The 25121-nt window shown below is 35.1% G+C and overlaps 1 protein-coding gene across 11 annotated transcripts in view; it reads right to left on the bottom strand.

Annotated features, from left to right (window-relative positions):
- Grm8 (glutamate metabotropic receptor 8) overlaps positions 1 to 25121 on the bottom strand; it is a 732322-nt gene that overhangs the window by 245868 nt on the left and 461333 nt on the right. For 10 of the 11 annotated variants that reach the window (XM_040291623.2, XM_021722399.3, XM_078040287.1 and 7 more), the window contains one exon: positions 16140 to 16340. In XM_040291623.2, the coding sequence (XP_040147557.1) occupies positions 16140 to 16340 (201 nt within the window). Of the gene's footprint in view, positions 1 to 10010; positions 10214 to 16139; positions 16341 to 25121 lie in introns of those variants that run through there. The other variant, XM_078040290.1, reaches the window with a different exon arrangement.

Here is a 25121-nt window from a genome sequence, read left to right as displayed (position 1 = left end):
CAATCACAAAAACAACCACAATGATGACACACACTCATATTCACACATGTAATGATATACTGGCTGCAAAGAATGAGTTCACTTCTAGTGACATATGAACAATTGAGTATGATTAAAATAATTTAAGGAGCTATATGAAACTAATTTCTAGAAACATTTTTCTCAGATTCATGAAAAATAAGACGAATATTATAGGACCTCAAGTTTTACTTATGCCAATTCTGAGAGAAAATCGCTAACTTTGTCAAGAAATGATGGGTGGCTGGGCAAGGTGGCACATGCCTAATAATCCCAGTAGTTTAGGCAGCTGAGACAGGAGGCTCCTAAGTTCAAAGCCAGACTTAGCAAAAGTGACACTAAGCAACTCAGTGAGACCCTGTCTCTAGATAAAATACAAAATAAGGCTGAGGCCGTGGCTCAGTGGTTGAGAGCCCCTGAGTTCAATCCCCAATACCCACCCACCCCAAAAAAGAAATGATGGGCAAATGATAAATTCACAAAGTGGTTGTTCTGGTTTGAATATGAGGTAACCCTGAAAGTTCGAACGTAGATAATGCAGGAATGTTCAAAGGTGGATTAATACAGTTGATAGAGTAATAATTTGAAATGACTATTGTGCTGCCTGATAACTGTAGAAAGGCAGGTATGGCTAAAGAAAGTAGGCTACCCGGGTGTGTTTTGGGGGTTTATATTTTATCCCTGGTTCCCTATGCATTGCCTGCCTCCCTCCCCCCCCCTCACCTCTCTCTCTCTCTCTCTCTCTCTCTCTCTCTCTCTCTCTCTCTTCCCCCCATACTCCCTCTTTCCCCACAGTCATAATCTGAGCAGCTTTCCTCAGCCTCACCCTTTGCCATGATGTTCCCACTGACCTAGGGCCCAGAGCAATGGAATCAGCCAACCATGGGTTGAGATCTCTGAAACTGTGAACTCCAAATAAACTTTTCCTCCTCTGAATTGATCTTATCAGGTATTTTGGTCACAGCAACAAAAAACTGACTAATATAGTGGTAGAACAAGTAAATATTCCCAAGCCAAAAAAAAAAAAGGAATGAATTTGGACATAAACTTTACACCCTTCATACAAATTAACTCTAAATGGAGGATATGAAGGGTGGGCCTATTGGCTTTATCAATGAAATAACTATATTAAAAATGCTTATCAGATATCACTAGGGAACTCCAAGTTGAAATGAAAATGACATACTACTTATGAAATATCACACTGTAATGTACTTACTACAATGGCCAGAATCTGAAGCATTGGCAACACCAAATCCCATCAAGCACGTAAAGCAACAGAACTCTAATTCATTACTAGAAGAAAGACAAAATGATAAGGCCCCTTTGGAAGATAGTTTGGCAATTTATTACAAAACTAAACATCCTTTTTCTGTATTATCCAGCAATTAAGCTCTTAGTACTTACCCAAAGAAGTTGAAAATTTGTCTCCACACAAAAAACTATCCCTGGATCTTTATAGAGGCTTTAGTCATAATAGCCAAAACTTAGAAGCAATCAAAGTGTCCTTTAGTAGGTTAACTGATGAACTGGAGCACATCCAGAAAACAGAATAATATTCTATGTTAAAAAAAAAAAAGAACTACCATGCCATTTCAAGACTTGGAGAATATCTAAATATACATTACTAAGTGAAAGTAGCCAATCTGAAAAGGCTACACATTGTATAATTTCAACTATATGACAAACTAGAAAAGTCAAAATATGGAGATAATAAAAAGATAAGTGACTGTCAAAGGTTAGTAGAGAGGAAGTGATGAACAAGGGGATAGAGGATTTTTAGGGCAGTGAAACTACTCCATATTATAGTAGTGCATTTTGGCTTCATGTCATTTTACATTTGCCAAACCCATAGAAAATACATCCATAATGAACTCTGATGTAAACTATGGACACTCCTGTACTTTCCACTAGATTTTGCTGTGAACTTAAAATTTCTCTAAGAAACAAAGTCTATTATTTTAAAAGATGATGATAACATGCCCAAGATGAGAAGGCTCTTGACAGTAATATTTTCTTTACTGATTTCACAGAAATTATAGGTATTACACTAAAAATTTAAGTCTTCATATATTCAAACCTCATTAAGACATACCAAATGTTATTATTTCATAAACTAATTTATTGGACTTTAAAACTTTAAATATTGAATATCCAACAGTCAATTTGAATAATTGAATCTAATAATAATAGATAGACATAATAATGGAAATGTGCTTTACTTCCTCTATAGTAAAAATTGAAGTGAAATGAAGCCAGACATAAAAGCAATTTCATCTATATAAGTATAAAGGCAGACAACCTCAGTCTATGCTGTTCAACGTCAGGAGAGGGACTTCCCAGAGAGGGGTGTAATGATGGGAAGGGAACACAGAAGAAGTCTTAAGTTTGGGAGTTTGCTTCAGTGTTCTGGATGCTGGTTGGGTGTGTTCTGAATTAAGACCTGGAGGTTTTCAGCTTATTATGAAAATGCACTGAGCTGTAGACTCAACATGTGCATTTCTGTATGTAAGGTTTACTCCTTATAAAGTAAAAAAAAAAAAAGCCAGTAAGCATGATTCGTTGTTTTATTAAGTATTGATTAAAGCAAAGAGAAAATAGAGATAAAGGTATATAAAATTTCACACAATCCTCAGGTTAACATAAGAATAGACAGGAACATAAAGACGCCAAGAGGGCTTCAAGAAGGTGAAAAGAAAGCTCTTTTGAAATTATTTCCATGAAGGTCAGAATTTCTTGGGGTTACTCATGAACTAATATAAACCACAGGGTCATCTGTATAACCACCACAGCCAGCAAAGAAAAGCATAAGATCTGGGGAAAAGTAGAGCTTCTTCAGTAGGATAAAGATTAAGTTAGAAATTAATGCCTTGTTGAGAGACTTGCACTACAACCCCTTTACCTGCCTATATATACATATATATTCATTTCTATTTGAATGATTTTACAAAACAAACAGAGCTTATGACTTTTAACCAATCTTATCCCGAGAGTTCAGTTTTCATTGCTCTGTGAGTATAGACAGGATCATGCACTGATGCAAGTTTTCTCTGTTGAAGTGGATAAGATCGAAGACCTCCAGTTATAGAGGTCATTCATTTCTGTTCAGTCCATGAATAAATGAGTTTCCAAGGATATTCTGAACATGGGAAGTGTGGTTCACTCTAGGAAATTCCCTGATCTCTCCTTCAAGCAACAGTTTCTACCTCCTTACCTGCCTGGTTACTGAACTCTAGGAAAAATTGAGTAGTATGAGTTTTATGCCTTCTTTTTCCCATATCTCATCTTAAGGTTCTAATAATAAATGAAGAGTTCTGACAGCCACTGCAAGAAAAAAGGGAAAGGGAAAACTAAAATGCCTATGTAGTCTTGAGAACAAATGAATGAAACCTTGAAGAAATAATAAGTTAATATTAGACCACAATAATACTGATGAAGGAGATTTATCACATTCTGAAATCTATGTTGAAAAATTTATGCAAATGGGCGCATATTTGGGAATTGTTTATGTGTGTCTGTTTGAAATTCTGTAAATATATTCAGAGGTTTATGCCTCTCAGGGGCAGGAAAAAAAAGTAATCATTACTATTACCATTTATTGATTATTCACTACATACAGGCATTGTGCTAAGCCCTTAAGGAAGAATTAGCTCATTAAATGCTTATGTAACACTATACAGCAGTTATGATTACTATTGCTTCCCAATGAAGGGAACACACAGGCTTGTAAAATCTAACTGACTGAACCAAAATGTCATGGCCTAAATGGAAGAGTCAGGATTTGCCTTCATGTCTATCTTTCCCAAGCTCATCCCATTGGCTACTTGTCACCGTCTTGGTTACTGAAGGATCACAAAGCAAGTGGATAAATATTGGGAGAAGGAATAAAAGAGGAAAGAAAAAGAAGGTTAAGATATAAAGGATAAAAAGGAAAAGAAGTGAGAAACGGAAGGGAATACAAAATACCAATGGCATAATTTAGACACATAATAAACTTTGATAAATATCTGTTAAATGAACATGTTTGACATATTCATATAAATTCCATAAATATGCACTCATGATTTTTCTACAACAAAATTTGTTAATTGTTCACTTAGCTAGAGACAAAGGTAGTTCAAAAGCAAAGTTATTTGATAGTCATGGTTTTTAAACACATCCAAAAGACTAAGAAAGCAAAGTCCCCAAACTGTAATGATTTAACCACCAGCATTAACATGAATTTTTTCATTCATATCCCTCATTTTCAAACTAACTTTGTGATTAAACCTAATGTAATTATAAGAGTTAATAATCTTAAAGAGAAAAATAATCAAGGCTCCATTTTAATTTTCAGGTAGATTCTTTCTGAAGTGAAATATCACCAGAAAATAATTACCCCTAATAACATGGGAGCTATTCCATTAAATACCTTTCTTCATTTCAAAGAAAGGTATGTAATTTTTTAAGAAAACAGAGGAAATAATGAAAGAATGAGCCCCATTTGGTCTACTCCAGACTCATCACATGCCCATCTCAATGGTAATGCGTTTTTCCATTTGCTTTGAAAGTGGAAAAACATTCACACTCCTGTTCCTATATCCAAGAGGCTGGCACTGCTGGAAAAAACTTGCTGATTGGAGCCATAGCAGAGGCATCCTTTCCAAAGTCTGCCCTGTTTTCACTTCCACTATTGGTCTTTCTATGCGATGCTTTTTAAGTCTGTATCTTTCTTAAGATGTTCAAGTCCTCAATCTCAGACTACCCATGTCATCAAAGACTTACTTCATTGTAGGTCTATTGATGAAATATTCTCCATGTATTGTACAATTTGTCTATCTCTTTTTAAGTACTAAGTATTAATCATCTTAAACTTATAGGAACCCTGAATATATATATATTCCTCCCCCAAGGTTACACACACACACACACACACACACACACACACACACACACACAGAGTACATATACTATTATCACTATTATTTTCATCAGAGATGAGGAAATATAGATTTAGGGAGATTTGTTTCCTTGGCCAAGATCATGATATAGTAAGTAGTAAAACTGCATTCAAACTCTGAATATAAAGCCTGTGTTTCTGATCATTGTGAAAAGTACAAGCCATTACATGCACACTCATTCAGAAATTTTTCCCATCACTTCAGATCCTCTCAGCTCCTTTATCTGTTTCCTCATCCTTTTTTTTTCAGTATAATTGATTTATTCTTTTTAAATACATGACAGCGGAATACATTGTAATTCTTATTTCACATACAGAGCACAGTTTTTCATATCTTTGTATATAAAATATGCTCACACCAATTCATGTCTTATACATGTACTTTTTTTGCAATTTTTATTACACATATATACCACAATTTTTCATATCTCTGTTTGTATATAAAGTATTTTGACACCCAATTCGTGTCTTCATACATGTACTTTGTATAATAATGTCCATCACATTCCACCGTCCTTGCTAAACCCCTGCCCCCTTCCTTTCCCTCCCACCCCTTTGCCCTATCTAGAATTCATCTATTCTTCCCATGCTCCCCCTCCCTACCCGCAATGAGTCAGCTTCCTTATATTAGAGAAAACATTCGACATTTTTTTTGGGGGGGATTAGCTAACTTCACTTAGCATTATCTTCTCCAACACTATCCATTTACCTGCAAATGCCATGATTTTATTCTCTTTTATTACTGAGTAAAATTCCATTGTGATATATGCCACATTATTTTATCCATTCATTCACTGAAGGGTCCTCATCCTTCACTCAAGGCTCACCACAGCATCTCTATTTAGACCCATGGTTCAGCCCTCAGTCCTTAATACTGCAATCATGGCATCCTATCTGTGTCTGGGATTTTCTTATCATTTATTCCTTTGTTTTTAGTATATCATGAAGATCATAAATAATAAGAATAAATGATGGGTAAAAGAAATCCAACCTAATGGGTGAAATTGAGCAATTCCAAAAAAACAACCAGAATATATCCACTGATTTGTTTCAAGCTTTTCTTTAAGGCTGGGAAAATCTTGGCATGTGTCTCTATTTTAAGGAAAGAAATGATAAAATAGTAAACTTCATCCTTCATGACTATGAAAGATATTAGACTTTAATTCCCTTATAGTCTATCACCCTACTCAGTTAGAAAACAGAAGAAGTATAATTCCACTCCTAACTTTCATGATGACTTAATTTATAAGTTCAATACTTTATAACCAACTTGAAGTTCTTAATCAAAAGCTAAAAAACTACCTAATTTCAAACCAGACTGCTTATTTATCTTTATGTATTCAATATTAATATATACTCTGTTAACTTTTCTTAAATTTATATATATTTCTAGGAAATACATGTAAGCTCTTAGCTTTGAAAAATTAATTATATAAAATACCTTCAAATTATCGTTGACTTCCTCCATTTTATTTCAAATGAGGTGATTATCAAAAAAGATATTATTTTTAGGATCTTATAATTTTTAATATTTTTTAAGAGATTCAATCGATAATCACTTCAGCAAGTTTAACTTTGCTTTACCTATGTTTGTTAGATAAAAATTAATTATGAGGAAATTATGCATCATAACCTCAAGCAGTGACATTTCATCAATTTTTCCACATACCGATCTAATTTTCTACTTACCAGAAGTAGATGAAACAAAGGCAGTGTCAATTTCATCAGTGGTATATACACTAAAATAATGAATCAGTAATCACAGTTACAAAGAAAGATCACTTGAGGAAGTTAAGCTATTTCTCAACATCTCTTGGTTTCTGGCAGAGCACTGTGGTAGTACAGAGCCAGCTTTCAAACAGTTCTGAACCCCTTTCTCTGTAATTCACTTATCTCCATTTCCTGTGTACTTTCATTTTCCCATTTCAGATGCTATTCTCTCACCAGGACTGTTGGAGCCCACTCTTAACTTACCATCTCCTGCCTTCAATCTCACTCCCTCCCATCTTTCAATTACTGCCATAGTTATTTTTCTAAAACACTTTCTCAGCACCTACTTAGCACTTCATCATCCTGCTCAAAAAGCCTCCCTGGTTTCTTTTTGCTGGTTGGTTGCATTCAAACAACAGAGCTTGGCAAGACTTCAAATGGGCCCAAGCTTACCTTCCTAGCTCATCTTCCAGCATGCACCCCTCTCCCCTCATCTCTGCAACCTATTATCTTGCATTCTTCCATTATGGAAGCTTTACTTTCTTGTGCTGTGTGTGTTCTTCCCTGTCTTTCAATGATTATTTAAACTGCCTTGTCTGCCAAGAATTTCTTATCCTCATCTCACCCACCTGATGAAATGTTACTTTCCATTTGTAACTCAAATCAGATATCCTTTACTCTCTGTGTTGTATTCTTTATACCTCTTTTATATTGTTTCCTAAATCTCAGCATTCTGTTGTTTGTGAACATCCATGTCTCTATCATATCACTAATCACTTGAATTATTGTTAGTGAAATGTTTCTGTACCTCTCTGTTAAGCTATGAAATTTGACAATTCACAGGTCCACATTTTATTAATCTTTGTGCTCTTGATGCTTAGCTCAGAGCTCTTTCATTAGGTTCCTTATAAGATTCCCAATAAAATGTATGTGGGATAAATGATTCATAAGAGTTAAAAGTGAACATAAACAGGAAAGACAACAATAAATAAATTGATAAACATATACGTTTTTAAAATATGCCTTCACCTTATAAAAATAATCTTTATCATAAAAAGGAATATGTAGACAATTTAGAGCTGGAAGAGAGCTCTAAGCTCAGATTCAATCATTTTATATAATGCTTCTTTTTAAAAGATGAAGCTGAGAGGTTGGGATGGGCTCACACCATAGGAAGAGGGTGGCAGAGCTAGGAAGTCCAGGATCCCAGTACCCAGTCAAAGTGCAGTGCCACAGTACAACATATCATTTGTAGGTTTTAATTAAACACAAAACAAAAATATGTTTGGCTTCCTTGTTTCTTCAATAAGCATCTTAAAATATACCTATTTCAAATAATTTCCTTAGAATATATTCCTAGAATTAAGAAAATAAAGATTTAATACACTATGATCAAATGATCATTGAAAAAAAATCACACTAATGCTTACTCTTACCAAGCATATTTGGAATACCCAGGATATTCACCTTTTAATAATTACAATTTATTATTACTACTATTTTTATACTCAAGTCCCATTTATTATAGTAAGATGCCATAACAAAGAGTTAGCACCACCATATGTATTAGAAACACTGTATTATACCTTTCACATGCCTGCTCACCCTTGGAAACTGGAATTCAACTGATAATTAGCATTAAATACCAGCTATCACCTGTTTTATCATTGATGATTGAATAAGACACCTATTGTTCTCTCTGTTAATTAACATCTAGTGATTAAATTTGAAGGCTGGGTGTCAGGCATCTGTGCTCTTGGCTAACTCCAGGGTAATGAACATGTTTCCCTGTTAGTTGATTGTTTCTTAATCTTTTAAAAATGTTTTTATTAGTGTATTATAGTTATATATAACAGTGGGTTCATTTTGACAATAGTTGTGCAGTCAGGGAATATAATTTGCTCCATTTCTGTCCCCAGTACTTCCTCTTGCACTCTCCTCCTGCTTCCCTCTGCTCCCATTCCTCTCCTCTATTGACTGGCTTTTAAAAATTGTTGCTTTATAAGATATATATAAAGACAGAATGCCCTCTACAATGAAAATTATTATTAAGTCTTTGCAAATTTGATATATGGAAAACTGTTTCTTTGCTGATTAATTGATTTTTCTTTGATTATTCATGAGGCTTAACCTTTTCAAATATTTATTAACATTTATAAGTTTTGACAATTGGTACCTTGGAGATGTCATAATTTATATCAATATATGCATCTGTTTTATATTTGATATAGTAATTATTTGACATGCCTTCAATACATCATCCCTACTTTGTTTTAAAACAATGCTTATGATAATTTTTAATACTCATTTAGCACCTCGATATTTTACTAATTTTAAGCTTATCCATTTAAATCAGATAAACTTTCCTACCTTTTTTCTTTTTGTTTTTTAACTAAACCTAAAATAAACTCCATCTTATGTGAAGAAATTGTCTCTCTCAGTTTCACTGAGTTAAATAATAGAAAAAAATGTCCTTTCTCACTTTTTTCTTTTTTATTTGTTGTTTTTAGATATATATGACATTAGGGTATATTTTTACATATTATACATATATGGGTGCAACCCATTACAATTTTGATCCATTCTTGTGGTTGAACAAAATGTGAAGTTACACTGGTCATATATTCATATCAGAGCATGGGAAAGTTATGTCTGATTCCTTCTACTATCTTTCCTATTCCCCTCCCCTGTCCCTTCCCTTCATTCCCCTTTGTCTAATACAATGAACTTCTGTACTTCCCCTCCCTAGATTTTCTCACTATCTCTTTTTTCTTGGGTCATGGAAACTTGACCACTAAGCCACATCCCTATCCCTATTCTGTATTTTATTTAGAGATAGGGTCTCACTGAGTTGCTTAGTACCTCACTTTTGCTGAGGTTGGCTTTGTATCATGATCCTTCTGAGCCACTGAGAATATAGGAGTACACCACTGGGCCCAGCTTTTCCCACTTACTTCTAAAGCTATAACATGATAAATTCATATGTAGATGCACATGCATGTGTAAAATTATTTAGTGTCATTATATACTTTGGGCTATTTCTGTTGTTGGATGTTGTGTGTGTGTGTGGGGGGGTGTGTACTGGGGATTGAACTCAGGGCCTCATGCATGCAAGGAAAGCACTCTACCAAATAAGCTATACCCCCAACCCTCTGGTTTAATTTTTATGTCTATTCTGGTACTAGTTAAATACTAGATTAATTGTTATAATTATTATAACTTAACATGTTGCTTAAATGTAAATGTTTGGTAGGAATAGTGTTTTCTTCAAATTCATCTTTTTATGCACTTATTCTCATCATTAAAATTTAAAATAATATTTATCTAAAATTCCACAACATACTCCTTTTTAATTTTTTTTAATTGCACTAAGCACAAATACAAATTTACTCAGAAAGGATTAACATTTTTTATATAATTAGCTCTGCATCCATCAACAAGGACTCTCCATTTTTCAAATGTGTTGCACATCTGTCAACAAAGCTGTCTTCATATAGGTCTTTCATATATTTCATTCAATTTGTTGCAAAATACTTTAAATATTTTCTGCAAAGGAAACAGAGCTCAGTTACATATAAGTTAAGTCAATGACTTCTTACTGGTACATAGAAAGTTCTTAATATTTTCATATTAATTTTAATATGGATTGGATTATCTTTCTAAAATAAGTAATTTTTATTTTTAAAAAATTTATTATCCTTAAAGCAGATTATTTGAATATAATAATGATACTAATTTTCCTTTTTAGTGGTAATTTTTGTTATTTTTGTTTCATGCTTTATTATATTGGTTAAAATATATAGAATATTAATAATAGGGTTATAGTTCTAATCCATCTATTTAATAGAAACAGCTATGAGTATATAATTATAGATGCAGTTATACTTTATCATATTAAACTTTTATTCCCTTCCTAGTTTGTTTTGTACTTATAATAGAAATGAGGGTTATATTTTAATCAAATGACTTTAAATCATATTATGAAATGCTAATTATCTTATTTGACCTATTAGCATGGTTGTAGTACATTTCCCAATATGAAGCTATACTATTTCTTTAGATAGCTTAAGTGTATTTTATGCAAATGTATTTCCTTGAGAATCCAACTAAAGTGTTCAGAGGATTCTCAAAATTGTATAACTCAACATTTTGAACTAAGTTTTTAAAATCAAAAAGGTTTCTTAAGAAACAAGAAAAGCAAATGTTGATAAATGCCATCTTTGTACCAGTCCCTGAGGTCTAGAAGATTGAGCATTGAAATGGTGGGACAGTAAGATTTAGGGGCTACCTCACCTCACTTGGTGTCAGGAAATTCAACGCATGTGAGGCTGACCTCACAAACCCACAAAGCTGATCGCTTTCTGGTGTTCTCACAGATATTCTGATTCTTAAAGGGGTTTTCATTAATCTTATGAAGCTCATAGGGCCTCTGACCCTCCTTGCTTCTGGTAGGTAGGTACCAGTCCTCTTAGTTTTCCATCTCTCTGCTCCATCTGTTATAACTTTCCCCATAAATTGCTTAGAGGAACTTCCAAAATAGCCTCTTCATCCTCAAGGCAGGACTCATGACAACCAAATTTGTACTACTTGCTCCTGGACACTGATAATTTGGAGCAGAACTGATACCCAACCAAAGTTTATTAATGAGATTCAAGCTTCCACATAGTTGGAATTGAGAGTTTGAAAAAAGTCCTTAGTGTCAATAGGTGTCCTGAACCAAGAATGGCTAAATTCTAGCAGTGTAGGATGGCTCTGTGTGCCACCAGAGAGCTAAAAGTTGAGACAATCAGTACAAAGAGAACCAGATGGTGCAGAGACACATACAGAAAGATGTTTGAGTTTCTGTCAGGTTTACCTTTCCTAGAACCAGTTCTTTTCTTAGATCCTTTTATATTTTGCTATGGTTTTTCTTGACACGTGCTCATAAATTCTATCAGCATAATTAAGCAAGCTTAAATTGCTTTTTGTTACCTGCAATCAAACAAACCAAATTAATATGCCATTAGGCTTGACTCACTCCTGAGATGAGCTCAACTATAGGTAAAAGGAATGGAGAGATATCTCAGGAATTCTGCCCAACACATTTTCTTTATGATAAATAAGGTTTTCATAGCAACAGAAGAATCTTTGATTCCGTACAAGATGTACAGTATTAATATTTTATTGCCTTGGAGTAAGGAGTTGACATAGTTGCTTAAGTTACTAAAAAAAAAAAATCTGAACTCCTTTTCTTTATGTTTTTCTTTTGATAGGTCTTAGGATTTAAAAAATTTATAGAAATAGCATTTTGTTCAAATAGTAGCAATAAAAGTAATCCTAAAAAGTCAAGTCGTTGTTTTCCTCTGGCTTCCCAAGTAGAGAAGAGAGGTTGAGAAAACTTGTAAGGAAAACGCGAGTGATTCTAAGCCTGTCATGATTCTGAATGTGCTTGCAATACAGATTCAGGAGATGGGAAAGTAAAATTTTCCAGCAATGATAAAAAAACAGTTTGAGTATTAAAAATCAATCAAACCTCCATTGTAGCTTATGTTTTTGTGGCCAAAAGTAACTTAAGTTTTTTAGTTTAGTAATCTGACTAAATATTTCACCTTTAGTAATTTCTGAGAGACAAATTTTGAACTGAAATACTAATGTTTTATCATTATAGTTCTCTTACGCTCTTCACATTGTCAAATACTCTGGAAGAAACATGATTTTTTAAACGGAGTGTCTTGAAACCACTGCTTAAGTAGGCATACCACATCCCTGCTTACAATCTCAGCAAGACTAAATTTTAAACATGATTCCCTTTTACACCAATGGCCTGTGCAGCATTCAGCAGCTTGTACTGCTTTATCTCCTGCTCTTATAGTCTTCCTCGAAACATGACATAGTTTTACTATCTTGACTAGAAGGGACCACAAAAAGCGATATATGTCCATATTAATGTCAAAAAGAAACAGTTTAAAGCCCTCATATTAATGTGAAATAGTTTAACATCATCCACACAGGAATAGCACTTCAGCACAGTCACTATTCAATATTTAACTGGGCACTGCTAAATAATTTCATGCAATGGGTTAAGTTTGTTTTGTTTTGTTTTGTTTTTTTCTTTTGAGAGAACATCATGTAGCTCACTGATCCTGATAGGAACTGGAAGCCACATTGTACAACACTGGAAGTAGCCCTGGGAAGCCCATTGTTTGACAACCGATAACAGTATGCTAAGACCTTTCCAGTGTATAGTATATTTTTTGTATTATGTATGGTAAGCAGCGCTGGGTCTAGCTGAGCACATCTGGGCTCTTCAGGAAATTAAAACTGGTCCTGAGGAATATGTGGTGTGGCCAAAAGCCCCTGCATTTCCAATCTTTAGGAAATAGGCTGGCTGTCCCCCAGATGAGAACAATTGTTGTCACCAACACAACCCACTCCACAATGATCCAGTGAACAATGCAACAGTTGTTTGCTAGATTTCCAAAAACAAATTCCAAACATCTACTTACAGTACAATTCCTGCAAAGAGCAATGATATGTAAGTCTGCGGGACAGAAGTAAGTTCCTTATACAGCTACTGGGACCCTTCAAGGTAACACCAAGTCCAGTGAGTAAAACTGAGAAGTGTATTGGCCAGGGTTACGCCAATCCCTTCAACCCAGCAGCTCTTACTTCAACTGATCAAAATGTCAGGTTTATGAGTAGGAAGTTAATTTTTTTAAAAAAAGAGTATAAGGAAGATGTTCCTCATTTATTCTTCTCAGAGTACGGTTCATCTCACATCAGCAGAGTGCAAAAGAGTTACAAATCTAGATCAAGAAAAGGTCTTCCTCCTCCTTGAAAACACCTTTAATGAAGTAGCTTTGGTTTTCCAAACATTACATTTCTTAGTTTTGATTGTGGGTACAGGTGCAAAATAGCTGAAGAGAAGGTTTTGACTTTTTCTGTATGATTTTGTTAAATAGCATTGCTCACTTGACTGTCAAAACCCCATATGATACTTTTTCTTGTAGAAATAATTTCCAAGAAAATTTATTCTCTTTTGAAAAACAGATAGACTTGTTCTTATCACATAATTTTCATTGCAGGTCCCTTTGTGCTTTGACTGCGTAGGAAGCTCAGAACTAACACAGGCCCTTATTTGGGTTACAATATTCATTTCTTCCTCCTGTATAGTTTTGATGATGGTATATTCCTATTCTCTTTTATTTTTAAACAGGCAAAATATTAATGATGAATGAACATTAATAGATAAACCAATAATGAAATAAAACAATGATGAACATCCTGAAAATTGAGGAAAATCAAGAGAATTATATAGTCCATGATAATTTGCCTGTGTTCAGGCCTCTCTCCCTTTATTATCAGCTATTGGAATACAGGCAAATCTAAAGCCTTGCAAAATAAATCTCTAAGGAGCTCAAAGAAATTCAAGTTCATACAGTAAAATTCAAGTATTTTCCATGACTCTTCTCCATAGTGTACTTAATATTGCATCAGACAGAGTACTGTTGTACTTCAGTAGGTTCCTATTATTTTTCAGATAAAAGCAAACATTAGGAATTGCCTAAAAGACCTCACATGGTCTCATATCACTCTGTCTATGGCTCCACCTTAGACATGAAGCTCCTTAAGATTTCACCTGTTTATAACTTCCTAAATCAGAGAAATTTCCCTCACTATAAATACTAATTCCAGCACCTCTCCCTTTGCAGCATTCATTGTAGGTAATATAATTATAGTTTGGGGGTATTTACTTGACTGGTTATCTAAGTTCACACACACAAAAAAAAACTCTGAATCCCCATGACTCACCAGTAATATATGTTTAGCACCTATCATATTGCTGAGCAAAGCATATGTGCTCAATTAAACATCTTGACTGAATTAATGAAGTGTTATATTTGCTTCTCTGTCCATAGTGGATTGAAAGAAAGCAGATTATGGAAGGAATCATGCCTAAAGGCAAGAACAGCAGCCAAGCTCTGATAATCTAGCAGGGAAAATAAAACCTGTGCAAAGTGGACAGGAGAACTCAGAGATCATTGGTGTCTAGAGGCAAATTCTGTTAATAGCCATTAGACATGCAGACATTCTTTAATAGTCCATAATAGCACAATTATATTATAGTATGGTGTAATAATTGGAGTCATCAAGGAAGGGTTAGGTTTTGATCTATGGTTAAGATAAAAGGGAAATTAGTAATTCACCTTTAAAATGCTTTCATCAGTGCTTCTTGAAAAGATTTCCCTTTCTGAAGGTGAGCCTCACTAATTGAGAAAATTTCCTCATTTGCATTCTACTTCCTACTTCCTAACACTAATGGATAAGTGAAGTGTTCCCAACCTCACATTAGGGTAAATAACTTTACACTGTAACAATCCTCTTGCTCAGTCTGATAACTGCATGAAAATTATTTTCAAACGTTTTCCTTAGTGTTTATATTAACCAAAGAATTAATGCCATGTAATGATTCTCAAATATTTCTGCTAGAAAGGAGAATATTCTGTGTTGAATGGAAACCAAATTCTGCCTTATGTTGCCTGAGAAAAAGCAAAATAAGAAGTTTCCACTTGAGTTCTAAATTGAAGATGACCTTGTGCTGTTTTGAAAAAGGCTGGCAGCAGAGGTCACTGGAGTGCATTGTGATGGACAGTGCCGCGCTGTGCATGGCTTGGAGGCATGTCCATTGTGCGGATTACAGCCAAACTGAAAGAATTAGACAGCTCAGAGCATTCTATCATTTCATTTGAAAATAATGGTCAAAGTCATGGGCAGCAACCATTACAACTCTCATGAAAGAACAGCAGCATTCAATAATTCCATCACTTCAGACAGGGCAGTTTGGCTCTTCTCTACCTAATACTATGAAACCAGGACATTCTATAACAGCTTCTTGTGACAGTCACAGAAGCAAGATTTCTTCTTCTACAGTAGAAAAATCCTATCTACACAGCATTGTATGCAGCTCTTTGCTTCCAACTGACTAAATCATTGAGAGAAACACAAGGAAAGAAAAGAAGTCACAGAAACTCAATACTCTTAAGAATATAAATATAGAGCCACTCCAGATCATCCATTTTCTTCAAGTCAATTTACTGTTTAAAAACCTTAAAATGAGTTTCAAAACAAAACGTCTATAATCTTTTCTCTAATAATGGCACAAACATTTTCAAATAAATCTAATCTGTCGTCAATGGTTTTGAATGAGCCTTCTAAGTTGTTTCTGAAATAGCAATATTTAAGTAGAATATTTTGATTGATAGAGGCTTATTTTTAACTTTTGCTTCTTTCAGAAGCAGATTAATGGTAACATAAAAAAATATGTCAAGATTTAAAAGCAGGTGGAAAAACTCACACTTCTGATTAAAAAGGAGAACTGTTTCTAATCCTGTGCTTTCCACTCTGCCTGAGTATCTTCTATATATAGGGGGGACAAAAACATCCTGTCACTTCTAAAGCATTTAGAGACCACACAAAAAAAGTTGCAACTTACCATTAAAATTTACAGCCCTAATATAACCAAGTAGCTCCTTCCCATCAATGGTGCTCATCCGTGGGCAAAGGCCAATGTATCCAGGACAGAGATCTTTGTGCATATTGTGCAGGGCATAAGCCATGGAATACACTGCATCGATCACAAATTGGACTTTCCCTTCCTGTTCATAAGATGAATCCCGAGCAATTCGCTCTAGTCCTGCAAAACAAAAGGAAAAACCATCACTTGACATTGACAGATTTCAATAAAAGATGGCATTAGCACAAACATTTCCATCTTTGGAGGTACTTAGTATATTTACTGAAATACAAACCATTAGATTTTACTTCTGATTAATTCCACATTATTGAGTTTTGTTTGTTTTGTTTTGTTTCAGTGCTGGAGATCAAATCCAGGGACCTGCACATGCTAAACAAGAACTCTACCATGGGGTTGTATCCCCAGCCTCCCAGCCAGGTGGTTTGTTTTGTTTTATTGGTTTTAGTGCCAGGGATTGAACCCAATGGCCCTTAACTACTGAACCAAATCCCCAGTACTTTTTATTTTGAGACAGGGTTTTCCTAAGTTGCAAAGGCTGACTTTGAACTTTGCAGTCCACCTGCCTCTGCCTCCCAAACCACTGGGATTATATATAGGTGGGCACCACTGCACCCAGCATCCCATTTAGGTTGATAAATTGGGTTTGAATTTGTTTCTTTAGAAAGAGCGGAAATTATTGCATTAGTAACAAAAAGATAAAATATAGAGAAGTATAGTTTCATTATCTGTATTTCCACCTTATTAAATTCCATTATATTGTACATTGTAGTAATTATATAACATTTTGATAGTGACTAGATCTTTTAAGTAAAAGGTAGAGAATGTCATCTCTCTGAGCTCCAAGAGCATCATATTTGATTAGCGGCTAAGTAACTAAGTTCTTGGAGGGGGGTGGCTGGGGTTGTAGCTCAGCACTTGCTTCACGCATGTGAGGCACTGGGTTCAATCCTCAGCATCACATAAAAATAAGTAAAAAAATAAATAAAAATATTATGTCCACCCATAACTAAATTTATTTTTTTAAAAAAGTAAGTTCTTCCCCCTTCAGATCTGTTCTTGTTTTGAATAAGCTGTATTTGGGAGCTTTTTATAACTATTATATGACAATGTATTGTTAAATGACTCCAGTTATCTTTAAAAAAATCATTCAATTTATTTTCTCTTTGATCTCAATTTTCTATTTAAATTTTCTATTAAAAAGATGTAGATCTCTCAAAATGAATGTCAAAGTAATTGTGCCTACGTTTAGGCAAATTTAGGGCTGAGAATTGTCATTGGATAATACTTTTAGGCTGGTCTGGAAGCAGAGATTTTTTTTTTTAAATGGAAGGTAAATTAGAGCTCAACTATGGTTCAATGTTCTTATTTTGAAGATGAGGAAACTGAGACACATGGAGATTATACTTATAGTTCTATGGGTTACATAAAGATTTGTGAAACATCCCCAGGTATCAGACTGAAAACACAATATTTTCACCTTCCCTAGGGGAAAAAACATTAGTGGGCGAGAAGAATTGGGAGGCATTCAAGAAAGAATTACAATAAGACCTAAAGGGTTCACTAAGGGAAAAAAAACAGAGCTTCTTCCACATCCTCCCCAAAACTTATGCATCAGTAACATTTGGAGAAAGAAAAATCAAGTACTCTAAACTTTCCAATGGATGTTAGTTCCTAATCTACAATAAATCCAACAAATATTTGTTATTTTAATAATGCAAAGATCTGCTAAATTTAGAGTTGAATTCAAATGGCTGTTTTAATATTTGGTATTCATATTCTCATAAAACCAGTTACTTTCTTCAGTTATTCATTTTTATTCATCCAGCCAATCATTGGGTATACCCCCCTACCCCACCCATGATGCCCCATCTCAATCAATCACCTTTGACACTCTGTTCCTTTCAGTGCTGCTGACTAGTCTCCACAGTCCATCATAATACTCCTCCCCTTTAACATGGATTTTCTGATTTTTCTCATGTCTCAACTACCCATTCTGCAAGGCTATTTCTAACCTTAGAATCTATTCATTATCAACACTGTCAACTATTCCTATTTCTATGGTCTAGAAATATAAATTGGAATCCAAAATGTTGTTATGAGTCCAAAACAATAGAATCAATTTATGGTAATCAATTTAATTCATTTTGGAAATTAGTTCTTTGGAAGTTTAGTTTTCTACGCCTTTCTTATCACCTAATTGCCAGGCTCACATTTTCAATCACCTATCACATGTCTAGGTAGTCTGATTCTAAGTCACACTCAATGTCCAAACACAGGCAATCATTGTAGGGAACTGCATTATTATTTCCCTGAAACTTCCTATTGAGATTTTTGTAGGTTTGAAGACAAAGATGATCAGTTCACACAAAGTTTCAAAAGGCATGTTCTCTCTTTCAGTTTACCCTAGTTGCATAATCTTAGCTCACATCCATGCAGAAATAGGAATGCTGTTCTGACCCTTTCACCCCTTTCAGCTCTTGCTTAAAATTTTACTCCCACAATTTTAACCTTAAAATAGACTACTCATAAGTAAATATTTAAGAATAGTTACAGATACTAAATAGATCCAGCTATTTTTAATAGACACTTATCTATTACCAACTGCTCTGGTAAATTTCAGGACTGAGCAGTTTCTCAGGACATGGCACTGAAACCTAAACAGTCCTGAAAAAGCCAGGATGGTTACTTATTAAAAAAAAAATTATAAGTACTTGTAAGATAGGTCCCTGAGTCTAGATGGATATCCCTGGGTGTCATTGACATTGCATCACTGAACCCAATGACTAAAAAGGAAGACAGTGAAGCCCAGAGCATTTGTTCCCATGCTAAGTCATCTACATACAGATTCCTGAGTGCCACCACCCTAGATTGGCCACATCAGAACTTCCTGACTTGAGCATGAGGAGAATCTGTCATTTCACACACTGCCACAGACTAGTCTGAGGAATAGCTTTTGGAAACCACTACCCTTCAATATCCTATACTTTAAAATAGCAATATAAATTTACTGTTTAGAGATTACTTTTATTAATTAGAGTATCAAAATAAAAATAATTTTTTTCATGGTATGTGCAACTAGAAGAAAACCTCATCAAACCCCTCCCACTTTTAGAAAAAGACCATGCAGCTGTCCCTCAGTTTCTCTGGGAAATTGGTTCCAGAACCCCAGCAGATACATTGTTCAGGGATGCCCAAGTCCCTCTTATAAAATGGTGTAGTATTTGTAAATACCCATCCTTTATATTGTCTGTAGATTACTTGTGATATCTAATACAATATAAATGCTATATGAACAGTTATACTACAGTATTTGGGGGATAAAGACAAGAAAATCTAACCTGTTTATATTTTATACAGATGAATTTTTAAAAAATATTTTGGGGGCTGGGGATGTGGCTCAAGTGGTAGTGCGCTCGCCTGGCATATGCGGGGCACTGGGTTTGATCCCCAGCACCACATAAATATAAAATAAAGATGTTGTGTCCACCGAAAACTAAAAAATAAATATTAAAAAATTCTCTCTCTCTTTAAAAAAAATATATTTCTGATCCATGGTTAATTCAATCTCCAGATGTAAAACATGTGGATAAGAAAGGTAATGGTATAATTCCCAGTATCTATATATTTCAAAACTTCTATCATGTCCTTAGACACACATGGAAGCCTGGAGCTGGTTTCAAATAGATGCTAGAAAGATATGAATGATCTATAAATTTAAAAAAAATTCTAAGGAAAGGAATAGAAAATGAAGAGATGGGTCAGTGGAGAACATAGGGAAAAGCTTAAGCACAAGGAGGGAAAAAAAAAAAAAAAACACCTGTGCAGGGACTTTTTTAAACAGAGATGTCTAACATTCCAGGTTAAAGCTAATTAGATCACTGCTCTGTCAATCTCTCCACTATACACACACACACACACACACACACTCACTCTCTCTCTCTCTCTCTCTCTCTCTCTCTCTCCTCCTTTGTAAATATTGCTGTTTAATCTAATTTTGCTTTCTTCTGTTGGCTTTAAAGAAAAGGGAGGGTGAAGGATGTCTATGTTTCCATTTCTAAAGAGTGAAGTGTGGACAACAAGCACAGAACTGGCAGAAAACATCTGAGCCAAACTGTTTCAAAGGAAGCAGTGACCTTGAGAACATGAAGGAATTTGGAAATTTCACAACATCCATGGGACACACATCAGAGCTAGAAAAATACAAATATTTTATATTTTTAAATTTTCTGTATCCCCAAAATGTCCTGTATTTAATATATTATAATTTTATTTTAATGCTATTATAATCTCTCTGTTGATCTATAAATATATTCCTTATCATTTAATAATGAAGATAAATTTATATACAACCCTTTCCTGATTAATTGTAATAAAGCACCTTCAACATAATAGACATAATACTCTTCTTCAGCTCTTCTTTAAAAAAAAGTTTCAATTTCATATATAATGGATTTATATGCATTCTTAAATTCCACACCACTTTATTAAAGGGAATTATTTAATTTTCCCTATTCATACCATTTATTTATAAAATCCAACTTGTTTGAGTGAAGATTCACTATATCCAAATTGTGCAGTTTCTAAAGTAAAAATTCAGAAGTCTTTCTAGTGACTGGTATCACATATGAATCCATAGACACCATGAATCATTTTATATAAGCCAATGTAAGCACATGGAAACAAATGGAAATGAGGTAGGACAGAAGACAGGACAGGTAGGAAGCAGGAATGCGGGGCAACACTAGAGTGGCAACAATTTAAATTCTAGATTTAAAGTCCACTTTTGTATGGACTTAAAGTCTCAATTTAAAAGTCACTTTCACATACCTTGACCAGAATGAAAACACCATTAAATCATTTATTAGATCTTATCCACAGGTGCACTAATATATCAAAGAAGAAAAGAAACCCCAGCCCAGTAATGGTCGACATGTCCAGTTACCTATGAAAGGAGAACTAAAAGTACCCTTAGGTGATTTTACACATGTAAGTGTGGCTAACAGGCAGCTGATTCATTCCTCTCCAAAGTCTGTACTCCTTCTGCCTCTCAGATGTGTGCACTTCTTTCTTTCACTTAGTAAATTTAATCTGCACCTCACTTTGACCCATCCTTAAGTTCCTTTCTGAAAGGACATCAAGGAACCTCACTGAGTTGAGGTTCACCGCCATTTGGGGAGAACTCCTCAGGTGTGATAAAGACTGAAAGAGACTTTTTAAATTAAAATAGAAATATAGTATATTTCTCTTCAGATTCATCTAAAGATGAGGTATTTGTTCACTAAACATGAGCCTCATGATAATACTTAAGATTTTACTGCAGCTAGAGGTGGATCTTCACTTCCTATATCTGATTCCCTTATTCATCCAAAAGAGGGGTTTAGGAAGCGGACAGGAACTTATCAACTTAATTTGCTGTAAACTTTCATTATGCCATAGCTTTTAAAGTTAGCATTAATGTATTGCTATAAAGTGCTAAATATTGTCAAAGGCTGTAGGTCAGCCATCCATTTAAAACATCACTGATTGTAAAGTTGTGATGTGTTTTAGTGTATAGCTTAAAATTAACAACATATAGCAAAGCATTTGCACCATGGGAGATGGAGTCAGCCTCATAAATTTTACAGCAAGACTGCTTGATGCTTACATTAATTAAATCTCAAACTTCTCACTCTACTTCATGTTCCCAGGAAATATGGGAAATTCTTATTAGTCCAAGAAATACCACATGTACTTCAGTTTAGGTTTTCCCATGCCATGGTGCATCTTCTTGGCTTTTGTTAGGTCTATATAAAGTCAAACCAGCTCAAGATTGCAAAGCTTTGTATACAGTAAAATGTGAGTGCCTAAGAAGAGCTCAACAGGGGGCTGGGATTGTGGCTCAAGCGGTAGCGTGCTCGCCTGGCATGCGTGCGGCCCAGGTTCGATCCTTAGCACCACATACCAACAAAGATGTTGTGTCTGCCGAGAACTAAAAAATAAAAATATTAAAAATTCTCTCTCTCTCTCTCTCTCTCTCTCTCTCTCTCTCTCTCTCTCTCTCTCTCTCTCTCTCTCCTCTCTCACTCTCTCTTAAAAAAAAAAAAGAAGAGCTCAACAGGAATTTTAAACTCTTTGATGCACACATTATTGTTGCAGAGCTCTGCTTTCTAAGAATTTCCGATTTCTTGGGCTGGTATTCAGTTTTCTAAACTGAAATGTCAGATGGCTGTTTTCATTTTCCTGAAATTAATCATACAAAATTTCCAATATTAATGTGGTGATGGTCTAATAAACAGCAGTCAATTCAGGGCCGAAAGAGGAGGAGGAGGAAGAGGAGAAAGAGGAGGAGGAGGAGGAGAAATAGTCTTGTCAGTTGCTTAATTCACATGAAATCAAACATCTAGTTGATTGCATTGTTTTATTACTGACTCTGTTTGGGGTATAAATAATCTCAGACTCTAAGTTACAACTGTAGGTTAGAAAATATTTTTTCTTTTCTTAACTTCTGACTTTTTCTTGAGTATGGAGCAATTGTTTTAAACAATTACATCATTTTCTTGGAGTTGCTGTGGGGACAATGGTAAGTGGAAGAAGAAAATTTGTGAAATTTACATGAATAAATACATTAATATGTAGGACTGGATTTAAAAGCCATTCTGAATTCTGCAAGAGTTCCATGACTAACTAGTGATAACCAAGAATAAGGCTTTCATGCTTCATCTGTGCTTTCCCAATACTGCACATATATGTTGTAATTGCACAGCACAGTGACACTTAAATCAGTGAGAATCTTGCCAAAAAACTGTACTGTGAACTAAAGAGTAATTGCCATCAAGTAAGCAAACATAGCTCATTTTTACTGAATGCAATCTGATTTAAGTTCAAAGATATAATAAATGGATCTTGGGGAAGGAACTTGAGCAGCATGCTCAATTACACAGGAATGTCTCCTGAGCACCAGGCTACCCACATAAATATGTACCCCACACACTGCAGGGGCATGAAATCATGGACCCTGAGATAAAGAAGAAAGATAAATTGATGGAAGCAGCTGGCCCTGACAGAGGACTGAACTGACAGTAGACCAGTTGGGGTCCTGTTGGATCCCCACTGGACAACTTGAAACATGTGTAGCACCAGACACATTCCTGAACCTTACTCTACCCGGTTTCACCTGGGAACATAGCCTACCCAGGCCTCCATGATGGGGTTCTCCCTCTATCAGCCTTGTCCACTGGTGCCAACCACCTATCTGTGCCACCAAAAGGTTCTTAACTTTAGCATGAGGTCTCCAAACCACACGACCTCAATCAGCTGTCCACTCTGTGACTCTTCACTCTGGTTCAGATGCTTCCTTCCCAGCTTTCAAGTCTCAAGTCACCAATTTTGTTTTTCAGTTTAACAACTTAGATTAGATCATGGAGTGTCTCTAAATGCCAGGCACAAATATTGAATACTATTCACTTGAAACAGAGAGCCATCGTCAACACCTAAGATTATTGCTGAGAATGAACTGCAAAGTGAATTGAAGTAAGCATAAGTTGAAGGTAGAGATGCAAATTAGGCAGACCACATAAAAAATGGAAATAGGATGAGATAGCAGAAATTAAAAGTACAGGAGTAAGAGAAAACATATTTCAGATATACATGTTTGTTAATATTTAAAGAGTATACCAGCACAAGTATCAAAAGTATAAAAGTATAAAAATAATGTAAGCTTTTACAGAAATGCTAATAAATGTATTTCAATACAATGTATTTTAGTACATTGCAAAAAAAATTTGAGCAATTTTCCAAACTACAAAAAAAATTCATCTTGCTTGTGAATTTTGGCCATACATTTGTGATAAAATCGGCATAACAGGGCTGAAATTCACAAGCAAGATGATTGGGTATTTATGATGAAAGACAAAGATAATAAAGTTTATAAATTCATACTTACAAAATGATAATAGTGTATTTTAGCCTTGGAGGTATGTGTGTTTATGTCTCTAAAGAATTTCTCTATGAAAATAACAAGTTCAAAGGAGAATTCCACACCTATAGTTTTGCTTCTTGGATTCTATGTAGGCTTTGTCAAGGACCTGTAGAGACAGGTGTTTTGGGCTAATGAATTCATTTGAGCCTCTGCCTTACCTATTTACAAAGGGCAGAGGAAATTGGAAGGTAAGGGTCCTTTGCTGAAAATCACCTGCTCTCTACCTTCTTCTGTAATTTAAATGCAGTAGCAAGAACTAAAGGCTCTCAACTGCTTGAGGACACATCAGGCAACACTTGTAAATCAACCACTGAAGAGCTCTAGATCAGCTCACAATAATTTCTCTCCTTTGTGCCTGGCAGGAAGTGGAAAGTGCTTTAGGCAGGTGCCAGGTGTCCCCTTCAGGTGTTAAAATATCCATAAAATGCCCTAGGGTTTCTAAAACACTGAGAAACCTAAAGTAAGTGGCAAATAAGATTAAGAGCTTATCTTCAGGCAAAACAACCAGTTTAAAAGAAAGACTTTACAGGAGAGCAAGTTATTTCACAGATAGATCTCTAAGTCCCTAAAGAAAGAAAAGGCTGTTTGATTAAATCCGGTCATTTGCATTTTTCTACATAATCATCTTAGATGGTGCATATAAGAGACAAAGTATGATTCAAACAATGAATAAAACTATTGCGGATGGTGAAGTTTCTCTCTTTAAAGCATATTAAAGACATCCCTCTTGAGTTAGTCAGTTTTGAATCACTGTGACCAAAATACCTGACAAGGACAACTTAGAGGAGGGAAAGTTTATTTGGGGCTCAGAGTTTCAGTAGTCTCAGTCCATATACAGCACATGCCATTGCTCCGGGCCCAAGGTGAGGCAGCTCATCATGCCAGAAGGGCATGGCAGAGGAAAGCCCAGTGACCAGTAAGCAGAGGGAGAGGGAAAGAGAGCAGGAAGGGGCAACAGGAAAGACAAGACCCCCCTCAGGGGA

This window comes from Ictidomys tridecemlineatus, chromosome 2, assembly GCF_052094955.1.
Source record: "Ictidomys tridecemlineatus isolate mIctTri1 chromosome 2, mIctTri1.hap1, whole genome shotgun sequence".
Lineage (NCBI taxonomy): Eukaryota > Metazoa > Chordata > Mammalia > Rodentia > Sciuridae > Ictidomys > Ictidomys tridecemlineatus.
This window is presented reverse-complemented; position numbering and strand designations above follow the sequence as displayed.